The 21,752-nt window shown below is 30.5% G+C and overlaps 1 protein-coding gene across 1 annotated transcript in view; it reads right to left on the bottom strand.

Moving 5' to 3' along the window:
* The window catches only part of COL11A1 (collagen type XI alpha 1 chain), a 196,802-nt gene that overhangs the window by 112,465 nt on the left and 62,585 nt on the right, over positions 1-21,752 (bottom strand). The window contains exons 5-15 of the mRNA XM_089918904.1: positions 19,102-19,230; positions 13,383-13,499; positions 12,974-13,120; positions 12,694-12,783; positions 10,488-10,742; positions 9,674-9,736; positions 8,314-8,355; positions 7,291-7,353; positions 6,557-6,631; positions 3,608-3,691; positions 1,475-1,531 (exon numbers count right to left, since the gene is read on the bottom strand). Of these exons, the coding sequence (XP_089775030.1) occupies positions 1,475-1,531; positions 3,608-3,691; positions 6,557-6,631; positions 7,291-7,353; positions 8,314-8,355; positions 9,674-9,736; positions 10,488-10,742; positions 12,694-12,783; positions 12,974-13,120; positions 13,383-13,499; positions 19,102-19,230 (1,122 nt within the window). The remainder of the gene's footprint in view (positions 1-1,474; positions 1,532-3,607; positions 3,692-6,556; positions 6,632-7,290; positions 7,354-8,313; positions 8,356-9,673; positions 9,737-10,487; positions 10,743-12,693; positions 12,784-12,973; positions 13,121-13,382; positions 13,500-19,101; positions 19,231-21,752) is intronic.

The following is a 21,752-nucleotide window of genomic DNA, read 5'->3' as shown; positions in this document are numbered from 1 at the left end:
CAGTGTTTCCCAAACACGCTTGACTGTAAGAATCAGCCTGCTGCACTCGTTGAAAATATAGTTTGCCAGTTCCGACCCTGAATATGCAACATTAGAGCCTCAAGTTCAAGGCCCCAGGAACTTTCACTTTGGATAAAATATGTGGGTAATTCTTCTGCCCCCAAATTTGTAAAACACTAGCATACTGCTGATTTTCCTCAGTCATGTAAATGTGTTATTATTAACAAGCAATTACATATTAACTCTATTTCTTCCTTTATTAAATGACATGGAATCTTTCATCTTCCCTACTATATTTTGAAAGGCAGAAGAGTAAAACTACATGATAAATACATAATAATGCATTTAGAAATGTGTATAATTTAAATTCTGTGGAACATATTGCCAGAACACATATTCCACATGAGCTCATATGATTGAGTATAAAGCCCTCCAAGATATATGAAATGTTATAAAATTTCAAGACTGAAGAGAACCATAAATTTATGGAAAAGTAGATAACAAACTCTTGAATAAACTACATGAAGAAAACTATTTTTCCTCCTAATAAGATCAGTAAAACTATTTAATTGATTCAAATTTGAATAAAATCATTTTGCTGTGTCTACTAAGTAAACCAAAGATAAACTTTGAATGTTCAGAGTAATAATTTCTATAAATACCATTATTTCAATAAAACATTGTGAGCATATAAGATCATATTGAAAGTATACTACAGCTTTTTATATCAAAAAAATACTTAAAATAGAAATTATTCCATTCATTTTAAAATCAATGAGAACTCAGGTTGGAATTATACAATGTTCTTTTCCCTTAAGAAAAAAGTATGATTTAAAAAGAATCTTTGTTTTGTGTGTGTGTGAATTGCTACACTGCTTAGCATTTGGTAAGTTTCAAAATATTTTTAAAAATATATAGAATATTAGCTTGTCAGTAAGCTTGTAAGGAAAATAAAACACTTATTTGCCAAGAGTCTCTAAAAGACAAAATAATTTCTCTAATATCTGAAGCAGTTAATGGAATACTAGAGGCAACTTAAAGTTTAAGCCAAGTCTCCTGCTTTCTCCTAAGATTATGGAAAAATCTTCATTGGCCTCAAATTTTTTTTCTTTTTTAATAAATTCTGTTTAACATAAAATTAAATCTCAAGAACTTACTGTACACTTGAACTTCAACAACTCAAACTATTATGCAAATAAATTATAGTTTGAAAAGTTAATAATTGGATATGTGATTCAATTATATTTTTTACTGTATTTGTTTGATTTGAGAATTTTCCATTGTAACCTTTTCATTAAAATTTACTGAGGACTGAATTCAGAGAGATTTCTTAAATGGAAACCAAATCCAAGTATAAGTCGGTATATTTACCCTACTTTCACCAGCCAGAGATATGAAAACTGCCTGGCCAAAGTTGCACAAGGAACTACTAATACAGGAATTTAAACATATATTATCTTTTTGGGTAACCTACCACAGGACCCGGTCTTCCAGTTAGACCCATTGGACCAGGTGGACCTCTCAGAGCAATCTAGAAAATAAAATATAGCAAATTCAGGAATGCCTCCCTGGATGAGCATATTAAACCACAATAATCATTTGCACAAGTTACCCTTAAGTAGCAGCTCATCAACAGAGGTATAATAGCTACATAGTAGAAAGAGTGCCAGATTACTGAAGAATCACAAGTTTTTAGAATGACAAATTGACCAATAAGTATCAGACATTTTTTAAGCTGTTGTGACTTATATACAATCTTGTACCATATATATTATGATTTATTAAACGACAAAAGTTAAAATAGATTTTAACATCTAATAAGAAATTTAATATCTGATGATTTTTCTACTCAAAAGTGCATTGAGAATATTGTGTAGGCTTCTCTTAAATATGTAGGTGTAATTCTCATTGACAATACTTTTAGATGTGAACAATTTGAAGTGCTTTAAGTGAAAGTTTTCTAGCAGTATTTTAGGAAAAAAACTATGACAATTCAAGCCAGATAGTAAAAAGCAAAATTGATCAGAAAGTGCTTAGATAATACAGTTATTTTAACAAATCTCAAATTTAATGCTTTATAGAAAAATACATTTATTTTGTAGAATCATAGGCATGATAGACTGATTACATGCACTATTGACACTGAATATTAGAAATGTGAAATTAGCACTTGGAAAGCTAGAACAAGTAGAGTAAAAGGATAAATATTTGACAGATGTTAAATTAGTATGGTGTGCTATTTTTTAATATTAGTGATTCCAAAAGATGAATATTTAGATTGCCAAAACAGATATAAAAAATAATATTGTAATAGAAATAATGTAAAATCAAATTAGAAAAGTGCATGAGATGAAAACAGTAATATCTCCAAAATTTCACTACTGACTCACCATGAGATTTTTGACAATACACTTCTTAATTCTTGAGATTAAATATCTGAAAAATTGGAATTATAATGCTTGCTACCTATTTCCAAGTAGGTTAAAAGGACTAATAAAATTAGGAATTCAGTGGCCTAATAAACTATTTAAGCTCAAATAATTACCTAAAATCTGTTCAAAGTAATAAAATTTATAAGTTGTAGGCATCATTAGTAAATCAATTTAAATATTTTTAGATTTGTATTATGCCAAGTTCTAATAAACAAATATTTAAGTTTCATTGTCTTTATAAATGATGTAACCAAACAATGGCATCTTTTCAGATTAATAGACTTACACTCTCAGATAATTTATGCACTCATAAATTTATGGTGATAAATAGTTATCACCAAAATGATTTATATCACTTAGGAAACAGGTACCCATATCCATGTCAACTATAAGCCCTTTATTTCCTTTTTCCTTGAAAAGAAAAAAAGACTATATTATGAATAAAAGTGTTATGTGACTTTCAACCCTTTCCTGATCCATTCTTTTGATTTTCTTATCTATATTTTAACTGCACTGGAGCTAACTTAGAAAGCAAACAATTTTATATTATATAAGTATACAGATAGTGGAAAGCTTTTAGCTGACAAACAAGTATGAACTGAATGGATTTGGTTTAAAATATAGATTACAATGATTCGAGCTTAGAATACCCATTTGAAGGTTTCTTTCTTCCACAAGAATGCCTAAGAAATTTAATTTTCTGGATTATTTGGGATATCCTGAATAATCTATAAGATTGGGTGGAAAAATTATTTTAAACTTTATCCTCTTACATTATTTATTGATCATTGACATATGCCTTAGCAGGGAAAACTGGATGTGAAAGATAAAGGGTGATACATATAAATCCATCAGTACTCTTTGAAAAAAAATTAGAAAATTTGTGTATTACGGTCTGCATGTTTTTGCCAGAATTATGTATGGCAATACTGCAAGGGTCAGTCATTTAAGTTAAATATGAAATTAAAGAAAATATTCCTATTGGAAAAATAGATATTATCTTAGTATCTTCTCCATCTAAATTCAACATACTATTCAGAAGTATTTTGTTCATAATAGTAGCACCCTCCAGGTACACACACACACACACACACACACACACACACACACTTTCTCTCTCTTGCATAATTTGGCACAGAATCAGGTTATGGAACTACATGTTGATCCTTTCTTACCCGAGCCTGCTGAAGAATGGCCTGGGCCTGAGCTTCCTGAGCAGAGATGATTGGTCCTTTGGAACCATCACCACCATAACGAAACTAAGAAAAGATAACATACAGAAGCTCAAAATAAGAATTTCTCAAATAGGTGCCTTAATTACTAGATTAAAAACTACTTACTTAAAATGGTGGGATTTTACAAAAGTCCAAGGTAACTCCATCATGAATCATGATACCTAGATTTTTAAAAAATTTTTCTTTCTGTCCATTATAGAAGTTTTCTAGACCATGCTTTACCACTTGTAGAAGAGACTACAGACTCCTTTACAATTTTAAATTCCATAATTTTTGAAAACTATGGAATAAGCTATCATCCATCTCTTTACCTGCACAAACGCTACCCATTCTACTCACTCATTTGTAAAAATTCTAAATGCACTAAGTTTGGTAGTGTTATAGATCAACTGCTATTTTGTTGAGCAAAACTTCTGGAATCTCTGTTAACACAGAGGAAATATTCCTTGAGATAGATTCAGTTTGTTTACCTTTTCTTAAGTAACTATACTAGGAAACTGATCCTTTCTGTATCCCTCTATAAAATGCTAAAGCTCCTTTTTCATTTTAACTCAAAATGCAGCATGAATAAATTTCTCTCTATGTTATTATTACTTCAATCTTTATTACATTTAAACAAATAAACAAATTTTTTCCACAAGAACTTGGGCAACTTTATTTTTAAATTTTTTTTTATTGAAGTATAGTTGATTTACAAAGTTGTATTAGTTTCTGTTGTACAGCAAAGTGATTCAATTATATATATATATATATATATATATATATAAAATATGTGTTTTATATTCTTATTCTTTTCCATTATGGTTTATTATAAGATATTGAATACAGTTCTCTGTGCTATACAGAGGGACCTTGCTGTTTATCTATTTTATATTTAGTAGTTTGTATCTGCTAATCCCAAACTCCTAATTTATCCCTCCCCCCTCCCTTCCCCTTTGGTAAGCATAAATTTGTTTTCTAAGTCTGTGAGTCATTTCTATCTTGTAAATATGTTCATTTGTATCATATTTTATATTCCACATATAAGTGATATCATATGATATTTGTCTTTCTCTGTCTGACTTACTTCACCCAGTATGATAATCTCTAGTTTCATCCATGTTTCTGCAAATGACATAATTTCATTCTTTTTAATGGCTGAATAGTATCCCATTTTATATATATATATATATATATATATATATATATATATATGCCACATCTTCTTTATCCATTCATCTGTTACTGGACATTTAGGTTGCTTCCATGTCTTGGCTATTGTAAATAGAGCTGCTATGAACACTGGGGTGCATGTATCTTTTTAAATTTGAGTATTCTGTGGATACATGCCCAGGAGTGGGACTGCTGGATCATATGTTAACTCTATTTTTTAGTTTTTTGAGGAACCTCCATATTGTTTTCCATAGTAGCTGACTCAAGTTACATTCCCACTAACAGTGTAGGAAGGTTCCCTTTTCTCCACAGCCTCTCCAGCATTTATTATTTGTAGTCGTTTTAATGATGGCCATTCTGACTGGCGTGAGTTGATACCTCATTGTAGATTGGATTTACACTTCTCTAATAATTAGCAATGTTTAGCATCTCTTCTTGTGCCTATTGACCATCTGTATGTCTTCTTTGGAGAAATGTTTATTTAGGTCTTCTGCCCATTTTTTGATTGTTTTTTTTTGTTGTTGTTGTTGTTACTGAGCTGTATGAGATGTTTGTATATTTTGGAAATTAAGCCCTTGACGGTCGCATCTTTTGAAAGTATTTTCTCCCAGTCTGTTGGTTGTCTTTTTGTTTTGTTTATGGTTCCCTTTGCTGTGCAAAAGCTTATAAATTTGATTAGGTCCCATTTGTTTAGTTTTGCTTTTATTTCTAGTACCTTGGAAGACTGGCCCAAGAAAACTTTGCTATGATTTATGTCAAAGAATGTTTTGCCTATGTTCTCTTCTAGAAGTTTTATGGTGTCGTGTCTTATATTTAAGTCTTTAAGCCATTTTGAGTTTATTTTTGTGTATGGTGTGAGGGTGTGTTCTAACTTCATTGATTTACATGGGGCTCTCCAACTTTCCCAACACCCCTTGCTAAAAAGATCATCTTTTCCCCATTGTATATTCTTGCCTCCTTTGTCAAAGATTAATTGACCATAGGTGTGTGGGTTTATTTCTGGGCTCTCTACTCTGTTCCATTGATCCATATGTCTGTTTTTGTGCCAGTGCCATGCTGCTTTGATTACCGTGGCTTTGTAATATTGTCTGAAGTCTGGGAGGGTTATGCCTCTAGCTTTGTTCTTTTTCCTAAGGATTGCTTTGGCAATTCTGGGTCTTTTATGGTTCCATATACATTTTAGGATTTTTTGTTCTAGTTCTGTGAAAAATGTCAAGGTTAATTTGATAGAGGTTGCATTAAATCTGTAGATTGCTTTGGGTAGTATGGCCATTTTAACAATATTAATTCTTTCAGGCAACTTTAAAAAGCAATCTTAAGGTAAAACAAATAATTTTTGGACAATGAATAATAACACTATAGATATATAGTATTTAAAAAGTATTAGCTAGTGTCTATATGGTAGTAAATAGCATATTAACTTTATGTTAATACATGAAATGCATGTTACTCATATGACTCAGGATAAAGCACATGATTAAAAATATTAAGAAAATCCTCTAAGATTTGTTGTCAAAAAATATAATGAAATAATAAAGCCTCAGTTCTACTGCAGAAATAAATATTTACCAGAATTTTGCTTAGCAAAATTTATCACAATTTCTGAAGGCTGCTTCACTTCAAGTATCTCTACCTCATACGATGTTTTTTTGATTGATCTATAATACGGTTAAGCAATATTTTTCAGCAGTAGGATGACAAAACATGGGGTCATCTTTATAACTATAAAAAACATACCGGTAACACTAACATGGTACCAGGAGGACCAGGTAAACCATCAGCTCCTGGTAGACCAGGACGTCCTGGGGGACCCTAGGGAAGTAAATAAAATCATCAAAATTAATCAATAAACAAAATAATTAAATGTATTAGAAACAGAATAACTTTGAATACCATAAGACTACATTATCTACTTCGTGTTTGTCCTCTACTCCTTGGTTAATCTCCTTTTAGTAAGTATACCTAGAGAGGATTGTATTTCATTGCAGTAGTTTTATATAATTTAAATAATGCACAAATTTATTGCCTACTCAAGGAAGGAGAAAAAATGGGATTTTACAAGAAGAGTTTCAATAGACTTAATGCAAATGGTCTATTTCACCATGTGACCCAGGATGTGATCTTCAAATTAGGATGTAGCCTTATTAATTCATTCTATCAGTATTCAACTAAATAGTCATGGGAGTTCCTGGTAAATATTTCTGAACTCAAAAGAACTTAATCTAATGTATTGGGTTCATATCAAAATGGAAATTGATTAAAAATAAAAAATTTTCTTACTAATTATAACATAGATAAATGCACATTCTTTCACCTCACTTTTAAAATTATAGTTAGAAAAGTTAAACAAAATTTTGCACAACACTGAATTCATATGTTATCCAAGTGAGAATAATATGTTAAACCTGTAGAATATATTTTAATTCTTTTCATTTATGTTGCATTCTTTTGTTATGAGTCCCTTCACTTACCCTCTCACCAGGGTCACCAGGGGGTCCAGTGGGGCCTTGTAGACCTGGAGGACCCATAAGACCCTACAGAGAAATAAACCATAATCTGAGTTAGATTCCTGATTTTGTTAGTATTCAGGCAAATTCATCCTACCAAAATCAAAGAAGAACTCATATTCATAAATAAACACTCTTCTCCCAAACAATTGCCCTATTTATCTTCCCATAAAAAGAGAACATATAGGGACCACTTTGTAGTTAGCTCAACTCTTCCTCTACGAGGCTGCTCTCAGGGTAGAGACAGACATTCCAAGGAAGAACAGGAAAGGAAATCCTGCCAATGTACAGTCCCTGAGGTGGAAGTTGGTTCCCAGTTCTTACTGAAGAAATGGTATACTCATTTAATTAGACTGCAAAAATGTGACAGTGAAGTTGAAATGTAGAAATCATTTATATTCTTTATGGGTAAAAGTATTTAAAGGCATCAGTATAATACATTTATTTCACATGACAAGAATTTAATTAATTCCACAAAAGAAAGAGGATTTTTTACAAAGTCAGATCAGTACAACTACCTGACAATAAAGACACCCTGATGAGTAACATTAGCCTTATTAGGAAATGACAATGGAAGCTGATAGTCACTCCATTCAGAAGTACAGATAAGGCAGCTACAGTCCACTTAGAATTCTCAGCTCTCTCCTTTGAGATATATCTATACCTCTTAAAAAAAAAAAAGAGGGTGTTTTTTTTAATTTTATAACTTTCAGGCACAAAGTTGAAGATGAGGTTAGAAAAGTCAGAGATATTTAAGCAACAAAAATATTTAAAACAAAATTTAATTTCTTAGCTCTCAAAAGAATATCATTTGGATAGCCAAACCAGAAAGTGATTGAAGGCCACCGGGTCCTCTGACCAAGTATTTGCCTCTATAATTCAATACTCAAATTAGTCTAAAATGTATAAATTCAACAGTGTAATAGAAATCTTATATCTGATTATTTAAAAAATCAAGACAAAAATAATCTTAAAACATTTACATACCGCAGGTCCTGCTGGCCCTGGTGGTCCTTCAATAAGCATGCCCTACAGTTAAAAAAAGATAGAGTCATTACTAGGGCAATGTAACCTCTAACCTCTTATCTAATTGGCTCTTAGAAAGCACCACATCATTGCATTTTAAAAGGTAAATTATCTGTTCCTACATATAAAACAATTACAAGCATTTTTGCATGGGGAAGGGAGGAAATTAAAAATGGTAGAAGACATAATCCCTGTCCTGAGAAAATCTGTGAACTAATTAGCAAGGAAATAAATATTCAGGTAAGTAATATTACAAAGAGAATATGCTAAGTGCTCCCCAAAAGGGCAAAGACATTTAACCAAGTTTTCCCTAGCACCCAGAATAATGCCGGGCACAAAGCAAGAACCTGATAAATATTTGCTGTGTGAATGAAAGGATGGAAGAGAGCAGCACCTAAGCACTTTAACTCAAGGAAAGGGGAGAAGGGTCCATGTTAAAGAACTGGACATAAATATAAGTTCTTAAAAAGACAAGAGAATAGAACACTATTTCAGGATAAGAACCCAATTCTAGAAAGTTTATGATTCTACTGCTGAAAACTGTCTTGTCATTTAAAAAGTTGGTTGTAAATTTTCATAACAAGGACAAATTTATTCTGAAAAATTATTTTTAAAGACTTTGGTGAGCATATGACGTGCTTTCTCAGATTTTGGAGTAATAAACAGACAACAATGTTCTTAGAGATGCATCTTTTATAGTTTTATCTCCTCCATCTTTTATAGAAATTTTATGTCCTTGCAGTTCCTGAAATGATTTTCATTAGCTTGAGGCAAATAGTTAAACATACTTCCTTTAGTTCTAATGCAATACTTTTCCCAAATTGCTGATTAGGGAGAACAACAGTAAAATTGACTTCCAGTAAGAATTTGCTTCTTACCAATATCTTGAGTGGTAGTAACATTAACATAAAGCAAGCAAATTTTAAAAAGAACGTTTTCATATTATTACATGATGTGATTTGAATATGAAACAAATAAGTACTATGTCAAATAATATATTTCTAATAATGTTAAGTTATAGAAATTAGAGGAGAAAATCACTGGACTGGAAAATAGAAGAGGTAAAGTCTGGTCATATCTCAACCACCAAACATTTGAACCCTTTAGGTCTTAGGCTTCTTAGTTTTTAAATGAGAGAATTAGACTAAAACATTGTTGGCTAGTTTCAAATTCCAAAATTCTGTATCTTTATATTTTTTTGGTTTATTGAAATTCTACTTGCCAGAACTGGCCTTACTAACTCATTACTTGTGGCATTATAAACATTCGGACATTAGAATTTTCAATGGTACTATTACAATGTATTCATACCAGTACTTACTGGTTCAACTACTGCTGGCTCTCCTTTCTGTCCTTTTTCTCCATATGCACCATGGCCATTTATCTGTTGAGTGAAAAATTCAAGCAGCCTGTCTTTAAGTAAATAAGGCCATTTAAGTATTTTTAAAAGATCATTTAATCATCTAAGTGCATTTAAAACAATCTATTAAAATGTGTTTTTTTAACATAGAAACCTATTAAAGTTTTAAATTCTGAAAATATACAAAGGGAAACACAGTGAACATTAATGCTAAGTCTTGCATGAGATTGAACAATTGTTTCTTAAAGACACATTATAAAAAGATAAAGATATCTGTCGATCTCATTATTATCCCAAGGTACTAAGCAAAAAGTGTCATCAAATTAAATTCAATAAAATAGAGGTGGAGGGAAGAAATGGGTACAGGGGTTCAAAAGGTTAAATAATAATAATTATAATGATAAAATAATTAATATGGTGCATTCCTGAGCATCACCAGAAAAGAAAAATAGATAAAACAGTCTAAAAATTAGAAAACAGTCTTAGTACCCAGAATGACAATGACTGTAATTTAATCTTATCAATGCCAAGGAAACTTGGATACAACTCTATTAAAGATTATTCTTTCAAATGAAGACTCCAGTAGTGTGGCCTGAGATACAACTGCTGAAGATCCCCATGAGGAAGAATCTATCAAGGTAACCTAGTAGTGATAAATATTCATAATTTATATAAGAACATAACCTACATTTTAAACCTGAAAAGACATCAAGATGAACATGAAAATAATCCAGAAATAAGACATACAATGACACAGAGCAGAACACTGACTTACACTTGTTTCTGTGATATCTGTTTCTGCTGGAACACCTGGACCAAATTCTTCATTAGTGGGGCTTGTTGGTTTATCTTCATATTCTTTATATTCATAAAAATCATATTCGCCTAAATCTCCATCTACCAGAAGATCAGAGTCCCTGCCGTCTATTTCTTTGTTTTCATATAGCATATCCTCAGAATTTCTCCTCTGGGAATCATAATCCTCTCCAGTTAGATATTCTTCAGTAAATACTTCTTCAACTGGATTTGGCTATTAATTTAAGTTGCAAGGAATTGGAGAACATGAAGTTTACTGTTAGTAAAGCAAGGTAAACATTTGCAATTACAGTTTGATGGAATGTGACAGGAAGTGGTCTGAATACTACTCAAGCAAGTCTGAAAGCTGGGAAAGACAGCCTTTCAGCATTATTGAAAGAAATATTTTTGTACATTGGTATGTACAAGGAAATATTGCTTTCAAAGAACTTTTGCCAATAAACTGCAAATATTCACATAGATTCAACATGTGTATTTGCTTGTTCCATTGGAAAAAACTTGTTATGCAATTTGATATTTACTTTATAGTTTGACTTGAATAATATATATATGTATATATAGAAAATATATAGTTAAAGCTTTGCTTAATTTTCAAATCTCACAGAACCTCATAATGAAATATAATTGCTACCAGAAAAGCCATGTAAGTTTGACTCTCAATCCGAAAAATAAAATATTAATGCCAATATTGAGATTTATCATTGCAATATTTATGCAGAGTATCTAGAATGTAGGGAAGTATTATATCACCAAAGAGTTCTTTATAGCAAATAAAATGTAAATTATAGTCCTCAGAATTTAATACAATAGAATATATCACTGTGTAGTCTCATAAAGAGTATGAGATTATTCACTTAAAAGTAAAAATTACATCAAAAATACTATCTCAGAGATATAGAAAAATAAAACTAGTATAATTTCCTTTTTTCATAAATAATTCTCATTAATAGCATAAATCTGAATGATATTTATTAGGTAATTTTGGGCCATATGATTTTGACGAGGTTCAAATTAAATATTTTATCTTGCTACTTTTGAATTTCATAAATAACTTGTTTGCTATAACATAGTGAATCTAGATGATAGAACAATATTGAATAATAAGTAGTGTTACATAAAGTCATGTGAATGAAAAATGTGGCTAAATGATTAATTTAGTGATTGTTAACTAAAATAAAATGTCCAATAACCATAATATTTTTGTATTCTTAAACAATGAGTATATACTATCATTAGGGGGTGCATATAATCTGGGATCAGAATATTACTATGTTCATAGATCTGAGCAAAAGATGAATGAATTTGGGTATATAAATAAACATCTTGAATCAAGATAACCATTTTTGGAAAATGATTATTTTGGACTAGATGAAACGTGAAATCGGTTCCTACCCTAAAATGTTATTATTCTAAATTATGTATTTGCATGTAAAGTCTCACTCAGTTAATTTGCCTCACTGGGACACATGTTATATAAATTTTTAATAACTAAAATGATTCAGGTATTCCTCATACCAGGTGTAACAGGAATTTAACAGTTAAACTGAATTGTATACTTATTTTTTCATAATCAGAATATATGCATAGTATGAAATTCAGGAAGATTGTTCTATTTGTACCTGTATGTACTTAAACATTTTCATAGAAAGGACTGGAAAAGGTTAAGATATAATATTTTAACCATAATTAAGTTTGAAAATGTAAATAGCCACTAAAACCAACTAAGACTATATTTTCTCAAAATATTTGTGTCATAAAAATGCATGATTATTGGTCAGATGGAGTAAATTCTAATTGTATCATTTGATGATACAGTTATTACTTTAGAGGATTCTCCTCCTCACAGAAGGGTCATGTTGTGAATACCCTTAATCACAACATTTTGAGAAGCTTGCTCAATCCCAGGAGGAATCAAGAAAATGATAGCAGCCAATTCAGTTTGATCAATTTAGCATTTGCATGAAGCAAAGAGTCATGCAAAACCTGAATTGACATTAATTTTAAATGAACTGTTTTTAGTAATAGTGAGCCAATTCTATTGTTTCTCTTACCTCAGTAAAATAATAAAAATGTCAAACTTTTCAGAGGTTATAGATTCTTCCAGAGTGAAATATACCAAGAAATATTACACATTTTAAAAATTTAATGCTGTCTATGAGCATTACCTCATTTGGTCCAGATACACGCCTAGGAGCTTCTGTTTGGTAACTTTCTGTTCCATAGTTGTATTCTTGAAAATCATCAACAATATTTGCCTAATGGTAAATTCAAAAGAAAAGCAATTAGTAAAAATGTAAGGTAATCCAAAATCTATGGAAATCATGATTTAACTGGGGTATCGTATTAGCCAAATGAGTATTTATCTAGTTGGGTTAGGGCAATGACTCATCATCAGAGATCTTCCAGCTTATCTAGGAGAGATCTTGATTGCTTTTTCTTTGCTACCTTTACCCCTAGCTTGGCTTTTGCTGCTGCTTGATAACTTTTCTTCTTCTTGGTTGCAAATTTTTCAGATTTAGGGGGTGTAAACTTTTTGGACTTTTTCTTTGAGTTAGTGGCCACTGTCTTCGTCTTGAAATTGAATTTCTTTTTCTGTAAAATGTGGTGAAAGATGGAATGGAAAACATAAATAAAATGAAAAGGGAAATAAAGAGCATGGATGAAAGGAAGGATAAGCAAAGCAAACCGGGCATCATTCCTTCAGGACAGCTACTGTCAAATAAAAATCAGTTATCAGGTCATAGAAATCAGATGAATGAAAGACTTATGATAAGTTTGAGGAAAAGTGGACATAAGGAACCACAGGATGACAAACAGCAGGATACCATACACAAAGGCGCTACTTTGCTTTTACCTCGGTTTGCACTATTGTCTCTTCAGTTACAGTGGGAGTCTCTGTTACACTTTCAGCCTCTTTATATTCTGCTTCCCCATACTCATAGTCATATTCCATTATATCCTCAGGTGCATACTACATTGCAAAGGAAAAAATATCAGGCAATTTTGTTAGTTGCAGGTAATACTATTAACAAAGTGGTAATCATGTTCTTAACTTTTACTAGTAAAAGTTAAGAAACAAGTAAATACTGTTATTTAAATATTACTTCGTGTTACAAGAAGTAATACGGTCTTATACAGAGTATAATAACAGTGACAAAGCAAGTTTTCTAAGAGCAGAATAGTGGTTAGGATTGTGAGGAAATTAAAAGTTTAGAATATTAATTCAAACTTTTAATTGTTGAATATTAATTCAAACATAGCAATTACATACTTGGACATAGTTGTTAAATAGTCACGTTAATTTTGATTTGTAAAAATTGCTACATAAGCCTCCTTTATCTTACAGCAATTTCAATGGGTACTTTTTTTTCCCATTAAACTGCATGTTTAAAAATAAATGTATGGAAAGTAGTCTTCCCAAGTATGAAAGAATTTTCATATCTATTATGAGATGGAAAGGGGAGAGAAACGAAAGGGAACAGAGGAACATGAAATGAGTCTATATTTTATTTGGAATACTGGAACCAATGTAAAAATACAATCTAAAGTTTATTCATAAATAACTAATTTGCTATAGACTTACTTAAGATCAAAATGAGCACAGAATACTTGTGAACCATTAAAAGATTCAAAATTAGATCTGTTTATAATTAATACATTTCAGTTTTACAAATACTGCATTTTTTCTATTGAAAAAAGAGCATAACACTTAGATACCTTAAACCATGTAAATGTAATTCAAACTGAAAAATGGAATACTAGATTATTCTGTATTAAAAAAAAAATTTAGGAGAAAGAGGTATGTTCTCAGTAGAGGGATGTGCAATACAATCATTAATATTGTAAATAACATGCTTGCTCACCTTCAGAGCCAAACACCTCTATCAAAATTTTAATTTTTAAACACCAACATAGGTATTGTGAAACATATATTAATTATTGGTTTTAATTAAAATAACTGTAAATCCATTAAAATCATATATAACAAAAGATATTAAGCAGCAAACTCAACAAGCTAAAACTCATACATATTTATATATTATTTATAATATATATTTATGTATATACACACATATATTTATTATGTATAATATACATTTATATATATGTATACATATATTTATTATGTATAATACATATTTATGTGTGTATATATACATATATACCTATGTGTGTGTGTGTGTGTGTGTATATATATATATATATATATGCTAAAAGCAACCTATTTGAAATTCCCTAAGTATTATATTTGGTCACATTTTCATTATATCCCAACTGGACCTCTCTTGGTATTTTCAAATTGACAAAATATCTCTTTTAATGTGCCAGAAAAACAACTCTTCACCACATGTCTTTTAGAGAACTGTGATCACTGTGCTTTCTAATTTTAAAGCTCTATTAGATATAGCAATGCAAATGAGTGCAAATTTCACAAAGACATATAATGAGACATGTTCAAAACTGACCCCCTGGCAATATTGTATATCTGGCCCTTAATGAAATACCCTCACTAGAGGACACTTTTCTAGATGGTTCAGCTGAAGGTCATATCGATATATATAGACATACTTTCAGTGTTTATGATTGTCAAAACTTCAATTTGATTAAATTAATTGAAATTGATTCATAATTTTACCTATCCAGTAATAGTTTAATTATCATTGAATATACATTTCAAAGACTTCAACAAATCTTCATTCTAGTTAGAATTTGAGTAGAATTTGTTAAAATAGAAGAATGCATATATAACTTTTTGAACATTTGTGTTTCTTCATGACTCTGCAAGCAAGATATAATGCCGACTATTTCTAGGAAAGGTAAAGTATGTACTAATCAATAGCATCATTAAATAAATACTGAATTTAGATACATATTAAAATAATTAATGGAAACTGAATATTGTCTAATGAATAGTTTTTTTCCGTAGTTATAGTCACACATGTTGGAATAAGAAATAGTGGATTTATATAATTACTAGTTGGCAGCTTGAAGTTAAAACATGAAAAAAGACTAGCCAGGCTAATTTATGCTTTAGAGTTTTAAAATTAAGCAGACTTTTCAGAATCCTATGCATCTATGATGAATTGTAAAAACATAAGACAATATATAAAGGCATGAAGGACTGTAAAAATGGACAATTTAAATGCATCTTAAATGAAGCCTGGTATTCAAAGCACCAATTACCTTTACTTATCTTTATATCATGGTTTTTTTCCTCATAGGAGGAAACCTTTTCCAACCTCCATAATTCTCTCCTCTATTTAAACTTTTTCCACATGGAGATCAACCAGACTAGCTGTGGTCGTGGAATAATGAAGGCAGTAACATGCTTAACCTGCTTAGGCACTAAAGCACATCTTTTTCTTAGAGCCATTCAGGAGTCAGTGAAAAGAATCACTGCTTCTCTTCTCCTTATTTCTTTATCTAAACAACATGCCCCTTCTGGTGGGTATTGATATACTTAGGGCTTTGCTGGTCTACACGAAGCTTTACAACCTATTTTTGGAGATGATTCTCCCTTCTTACTATGGAATTTGGGGGTGTCTCAAAGACAGGTAAAGAAGAGAGAACTACTTGTCATCAATCAGATGTACATATGCAAAAAGACGTGCAGTGATGGAAAGATTTCACCTATGATCTGTGAGTTGCCTAGCATAAGTTATAGTATGTGAGGAGAAAGGGTCTTCTTCTAGAAATGTCAAGTCTTTTCTTATTCAGTTTGTTAGAAAAATAGTGGCATAAGTAAATACCTGAACGTCTTTGAGAACTAGAATATATGATAAATATTGAGTGCAAAAAATATTAAGGTAAGAAATTTCTTTATAAAATATTGTTTTTCCCTTGCTTCTTCTTTTTCCATCCTTTATATATATATTTAAAAAGAAGAACATCAATTGCCTAGTGTATAAAGGGCATTGTAGTCTGTGTAGCACATTAAGAAAGAACCATATGTAGATTTAACATCTAATTTCTTATTAAGATATAAGGATAATTTAACACGATGGTTTAATACAAAACCATCATAATTTTAATATTAGTTACTTTGCTATATAAATGGTATTGTGGAGGTTCACATAGAATAACAGTTTGATACTATCACTATGTTTAAATCTATCTTCATTTTACATTTCACTCTATGATGATGATGCGATACTGTGCCAAACACATAAAAAATGTAATCTTAACAATGAATTAAAATATGTTATTTAGAGGCTATGAACTATACAAAATCACAAGTTGAATAAAACACATTTGAGTTAATTTATAAAATAAATTGACATATTTATTAATCCAAATCAGAATAATAAATATGCAATTTTGCAAATTTATTAATTATAAATTAAGCAATATAAAGTACAACATGTATGTTTGATGCTCTATTTTGCACTTTATGTTCTTTATTCACTGGTAACATTGCATTCCTATTTTGTATAGGTAAAACATCTGTAGTACAATTATTAAAATGCATATTGTAATATAATGATGTATTAATGGCTATGGTTCAAAAGTAATATAAGGATGGCTTGCTAATTCTGTTAACCAGGTGTTTTTCATACTAGTATATAATAGTTATCTTATTATTGAAGTATCAATGTAATTTAGTACTGGGGGAAAAAGTGAGAGCTGATTCCTCAAAAAAACTTTTCATTGTGACATACTCAACATAGAAACTGTAAGAAATGCTATTATTGCATCACCCAAGCAGATTTTCATGAAGCTTTTATTATAGCAGCATGCTCTTTTCCTTATCAGTTGCTTCCAGTAAAAACAAGTTTGATTTATCAACAGAATGTTAAATTTATGAATCAACAACTAAGGTCAAAAAGGGAAAGTCTACTTCTAAATGAATTTAAGACAAAAATGCTTAAAAATATTATTTTCCTTTAAAATAACTCTGCTTACCTGATGTAATAGCATTAAAACATGGGAATAAAACACCTCAAGGTGATATAATAAGAATGCATACCTTCATTCTTCCAAAAATCAGAGCCATATCTGTTACTAAAAAGAACAAGACTTATCTTTCTTAAAACAAGAGCAAAATAAATCTCACCCATCTTGAACACCCATACTAAATGTTATAAATTTTAATATTGAATCACCACATAATCCCTAAGATATAAAAACACTAAAACCTGATGGATATTTTACCTATCTTCTTGGAATTCACAGACTGTTTTAATAAATCATGAGGGAATTCACGGACTGTTTTAATAAATCATGAGGTAATAAAAAGAATGAAGCGCTTGAGAACTGTGAAAGAAGCAAACACAAATATCCAAGTAATTTCTCTTTTTTCTCTCATATTTGCTTTCCTGTTAGCTTCTTAAGATTTTATCCTGTTTTAAAAAAACATTAATATTAAGTCATGGAAAAGATCAGTGCAACAGAATTCACTATCATACCTTAAAAAGGAAAGTAATGTCAAAAAATATATTTCAAGCACTTAAATGGTAAAATCCAAATTGAATTATCATGCAGAAATAACAGTAAATTAAAATTAAGAGATAAGATTCTAACCTATTCTAAATAGTAGAACTCAAAAGATGGTATCTAATAGTATTTTAATAGTCAAGAAGAAAGCTATTTGAGTTATTTTCAAACATAAGGACAGTCTTGATGTCTTTAAACTTCCACCCTCACCTTCTAAAATTTAGAACTCTTCACCTTGAGAAAAAAATAAAAATATAGCTTTGCTGCTAACTAAAGACTCAATTCCTTCCAGTATTTGCTTTCTAATTTCCAGAAAATTCACATTAAAGAATTTTACCTAAAAATCTGCATAAAGCATACACTGTACTATATTTTTTTGCTTTTTGGGATATTCAAGTCTGACGAAATTGCTATGGCTAACTTAAATGTACTTATTTTTGGTCTGAGAGAGAATAGAGTCAAATTTCATTATGGTGAATTTTCTTGCAAAAATAGCATGGAAGAATGGTTTCACACCCAAGTTTCAAATAAAGTGACATAATATTAATCAAAGAATATGAATACTTAGTTACAGCAATCAGTTCATAATGCTTTTCATTTCATTGCTCTCTGTATCAAATCTTATGCAAGAAAAAGAAAACTTACATATCAATATAGCATAGCCTTACAGAAATGGAAAAAAAAAATCCCTCTAAATATTCAACTCAGCCTGACAACTTTAAGATAGCAATAAAGTCCCTTTCTCATCTGCATGAATTGCCAAAGGCCTGGGGATATGGCAAGTATGCCAGAAAATAGTTACCCTTGTCTTGAGGCTGTTTTAATTAATGAAATGCTAAGGACAAAATATATCTTTGAGAAATTATCTTTTTTCTCATCTCCCCCCAAATAAAATATGCTCCTCTACACAGTATATGTGAAGTATCTGTATTTTTAAGAAATTATGTAACAAAATACTTAAGATGGAAACAAACACCAAAAATCTTCTTCAAATCACATATTCTTAGAAATATTAAAACACTATAAATACAAGGTAAAGTTTGATTAAAAGTGAATAAATGGAGGTGAGCCTCCAAACTGCAAACCTATGTCCTTACCATTGGAATGAGAAAACCTGCCCTTGACCTTACGGTCCTCACCTCATCGATCTGTGGTTCCTGAGCCTGAGAAGCCTTGGGTGCTGAGGAATCACAGTCTGGACTGTAATGCTCACAGTAGTCATATGCTGCTTTGGGGTCACCTATGATCAGCAACTGCTGGATGTCCCCCTGCCAAGAAACAAACATGGTTATGTAGTCAGCATATTTGAATACACATATATCCAGAACAAGATTTATCCAAGACACAGTGTAGTTCATCTTTAAATATGAGAAGAAATTGCTTATATTTCAATGTTAAAAACAGTCCTATAGGATTGAGAGAGAAATTCACACCTGTTTAACAAATCAGATCTTCTGCTATATTGTGGTTCAGAGAATCTACAGTATATTCATCTGTTTGCTAAAACTTGGTTTTACTGCATTCACAGTTTACTCTGTGTGGAATAGACAAATGAAATGTGAATAATAAGCTAATAAAAAAGTAAATAAGATTTTAAAACTATAAATATATAAAACTGTAATGTATTTCCAATATTAAATAATGGAAGAGTTCGATTGAATTATTTTTTAAGCAAGTTTATACAAGAATTTTTAAATGAAAATATAGATCCAACTATTGAGTTCTGTTAGAGAACTGAATATCAAAAGAAATTTCTACTTACAAATATGAATGAGAAATGCAGAGACCAGAAAAATCCAAATTAAAAAGCGAGTTTGGCATATTTTTGTTAAAAATGGAGCATCTAAGCATACATCAAACTCACTTATTTAGAAATCTGAATAATTTTAATAAAAAATAAACATTAGAAATAATTAATAGGGTTATCTAAAGAGTTTTAGTTCCAGGAGGCTCTGGAAACTGTGTAAACAAGAGGAAGATCAAATATTTTGCTCTCAAACCCGTCTGAATATTTCCACATGGGTCTAATTTGACATGAAACTAGTTTGATATAAATCTATGGGTCATGACCATATTAATTCAGAATTATATTCAGTCCTAGAAGAATGTCTGGGTTAATATCCATTTGACTTGGTGATTCAAGTCCCTGTAAGTCTGAGCTCATGAGTCTGATTCACAGAACTCCTGATATCATTTTGAATAATTTCAAAGTTACTTCAGCTTTCTCTACGTCTGATTAACATAAGCTATTTAGAGCCTGATGAAAATTTTAGAAGTCTCTAACATTGAGTTAGAGAGCAGGAAAGAATTCATAGCACTTTTATACCACAATATTCATTTATTCATCAACAAATGTGGATTGAGAAAGTACTATACACAAGACATTGAACATAGTATCACTGGAGATGGAAACATAAATTCGATGTAATCCTTGCCCTTGGAGAGTGCAATATAGTGGTTAAGATTTAAAACTGTAATAAAATGGAGAATAAAATTTATAACTTGAAAAGATATAGCAGACTCTTGTGAAAAGTGCCAAGAAAAGAAATAAATTATTTAGTTCTAGCTGGCAATCCTTTATTGAATACTGTGGTTCCTATCTTTGGTGTGATAGTTATTTCTATTTGCATTGCTCTTTCTTCTGTCTAAAAAGCACTGTATATTCTTACTCTTAAAATTAGCATTTATGCTAATGGATCATAAATCTATATTTTCATTCATATCACTTTACTGAGATATAATTTACATATAGAATTTATTCCTTTAAAGTGGACAATTCAGTGTTTCTTAGTTCATTCACAGAGTTTTCCATCTATCACCAATATCTAATTTCAGGAAATTGTTGTCACCCCTAAAAGAAACACCATAACCAATGGCAGTCACACCTTATCTCTTCCTTTGCTAGCCCCTGGTAACCACTGAACATTTCACATAAATGGAATCATACATCATGAGGCCTTTTGTGACTAGCTTTTTTCATTTGTCGTGTTTTCAAAGTTTACCCATGTTTTAACATGTATCAGTACTGCATTCCTTTTTTGAAATAACAACTTTCTGTATGAACCTACTATTGAATACATTTTGTCTATCTAGTCAGCTGTTACTAGCTATTTGAGTTGTCTCAACTTAGTAGATATTTTGCTATTTGTTTTTTATATGTCATTCCTTTTTTGTTACTCTCTTATTTTGTGCTATCTTCTTCTGTGCTAAATAGATATTTACTAGTGAACAATTTTAATGATTTTGTTTCTTTTACTATATTTTAGAGAGTTCTTGTTTTAGTGATTACCTTGGGGGCTATAATTATCTTAATTTATAACATTTTTCAGATTAATATCAACTTAATATCAGCACTATACAAAAATTTGTTTCTGTATAACTCTATTCCCTTTTCCCCTGCTGTGTAATAATATAGTTATACAAATTACATCTTTATACAATATAAGCCATCAACATAGTTCTATAAATTTTGCTTTATGCAATTGTATTTTAAAACAGATAAGAGAAGGAAAGTGCTATAAACAACAACAACAAAAATTTGTACTGTTTTTATATATACTTATGTTGGTAATTTTACCAGTGTTTTTTTATTTCTCTGTGTGAATTTGAGTTACTGTCCAATGTCCTTTCATTTCAATCTAAAGGATTCCTTTTTATTTCTGGTAAGGCAGCTCTACTTTTGATACGTTATTTGTTTTTCATAAATCTGGGAATGTCAATTTCTTCTTTGTTTTTTGAAAGATAGTTTTGCAGGATATAGCATTTTTGGTTGACAATCTTTTTCTTCCAG

Source organism: Delphinapterus leucas, chromosome 1 (assembly GCF_059928025.1).
Source record: "Delphinapterus leucas isolate spDelLeu-1000000601 "Yukka" chromosome 1, BTC_Dleu_Yukka2, whole genome shotgun sequence".
NCBI lineage: Eukaryota > Metazoa > Chordata > Mammalia > Artiodactyla > Monodontidae > Delphinapterus > Delphinapterus leucas.
Note: the sequence above shows the minus strand (reverse complement) of the source record. Positions and strands in the feature narration are given on the sequence as shown.